Genomic DNA, 1,640 nt, shown 5'->3' with positions numbered 1-1,640 from the left:
GAAGGGCAGTGCTGCTCCCTCTCCTCCTGAGACACGGTCCCCGCCCTTGAGCAAGGACTGAGAAGACAAATCACGTCAGGCCACTTTCTTACCCAGTGCGCTGAGAGTCTAGAGAACCTGTTTCCTCTTTGAAAACAGGAGACTTTCTGGGAGATTGAGGGGGAGGCAGCAGGGCCTAACAGAGGCTGAGCTGTGTCTAGAGAGTGCGTTCAGGTCGCAGGTCCTGTTCCCAGATGGTGTCTTAACAGGGTTTGGGCCAAGCAGAGAGAAGACAGGTCATCTGAGTGATGTCGTTTCAGATACAGAAATGAGTCGGCCGGCATCGAGGGCAGCTCAGACTGCGATCTGGAGGAAGAGGCACTTGGACAGTCACTTTGCAACCGCTGAAGAATGCCTGAAGCTTTTCCCCCAGAGGCTGAGGGAGTCTTTCCAGGTAAATGGTGGCCTGACCTCTGCTTTGCTTACCTCCACCTGCCTTCCTCCTCAGTCCCGTCCGTGCCACCACGGCCCAGCTGCACAGGGGACACAGAGGAGCGGAAAACACGTCCCTTAGCCTTGGCCAGAAAGGGGTACAGCCTGCCCCTTCTTCCATTGTCTAGGGGTTGCTTAGCTCTGAGGGCCCCTAGGTTTGTGCTTCTTGAAGGGTCCAAGGGCTCGAGAGGAGTAAGGACATCCTCCTTACAAGGGAGGCAGGTGGGGAGGGGCCATGACAACTGGTGTCACTGTGACATTAGGGTCTGTTCATCCATTCACTCCCATTCCCCGCACTCACTCACCAGCAAGCACACACCCTCTGCCTGCCAGCACCCACGCTCAGCACTGGGGATCCAAAATGCAGCCTGGCTCCAGGGCTCAGGTTAGTGCAAGACACAGATGGTAAACACGTGCATCACACAAGTCGTGACTGGCTGTGGCGAGGGGACCATCGGGTGCTCTGGGGTGCAGGGGAAGGGCCCCTGAAGGGTGCACTTTAAGGAGGTGACGCCTGGAGTGAGTCCTGAGCTCCGAGCCTCTGTGGGCCGGAAAGAGAGGGAGTTAACAGTGGACAAGGCTTGTGAGCAGGCGACAGCAGACAGGCCATGGGCCTCAGGGAGGAGCACGCGGCTCGTGAGGACCAGGGCAGGGACTGCGGGCCGACCCTGTGACACGAGGCGCAGGCCGCCCCTCCCACAGAGAGGCGGGCAGAGTGGCCTGACCTACAGCAGTGCCGGGAAGTGAAAGGGTGACTGAGGGCCGAGGCAGAAGGTGGGCTGAGGAAACTGAACTGTGTTTGCTACAAAGTGGGGCTCGGGTCCCCAGAAATTAGAGTGGATCCCACCCCAGGGAGAAGGGATGGGGAGGGAGAAGGTAGAGCTGCCCCTAAGGGGTCCCCTTGTTCTGAAACATCCCCCACTGATGGCCAGTCAGAGTCTGTGGTGACCAGAGTCTTACTTGAAAATAAATATATCCATGGGGACCATGTAGCTGGGGTTTTGCAGGATCGGCCTGCCTTGAACTGTCTGTCATGTTGTCAGACTGTGTGTCCTCATGTATGATCTGAATAAATACGGTGATGGTACGTGTACACCAGGAAGCCTTCATCTCCAAACAGACCCCACGCCCGGCCAAGCAGATGCTCTGAGAATCCCAGTGGTAGCTGG

At 57.4% G+C, this 1,640-nt stretch overlaps 1 protein-coding gene across 1 annotated transcript in view; it reads left to right on the top strand.

Moving 5' to 3' along the window:
• Positions 1 to 1,640, top strand: part of EFCAB6 (EF-hand calcium binding domain 6) — a 200,985-nt gene that overhangs the window by 40,121 nt on the left and 159,224 nt on the right. Inside the window, exon 6 of the mRNA XM_007941797.1 lies at positions 300 to 433. Coding sequence (XP_007939988.1) covers positions 300 to 433 — 134 coding nt within the window. The remainder of the gene's footprint in view (positions 1 to 299; positions 434 to 1,640) is intronic.

Source organism: Orycteropus afer, unplaced genomic scaffold, assembly GCF_000298275.1.
Source record: "Orycteropus afer afer isolate SDZICR_OR568_19922 unplaced genomic scaffold, OryAfe1.0 scaffold00083, whole genome shotgun sequence".
NCBI lineage: Eukaryota > Metazoa > Chordata > Mammalia > Tubulidentata > Orycteropodidae > Orycteropus > Orycteropus afer.
The sequence above is the reverse complement of the archived record's forward strand: the minus strand, read 5'-3'. Positions and strand labels throughout refer to the sequence as shown.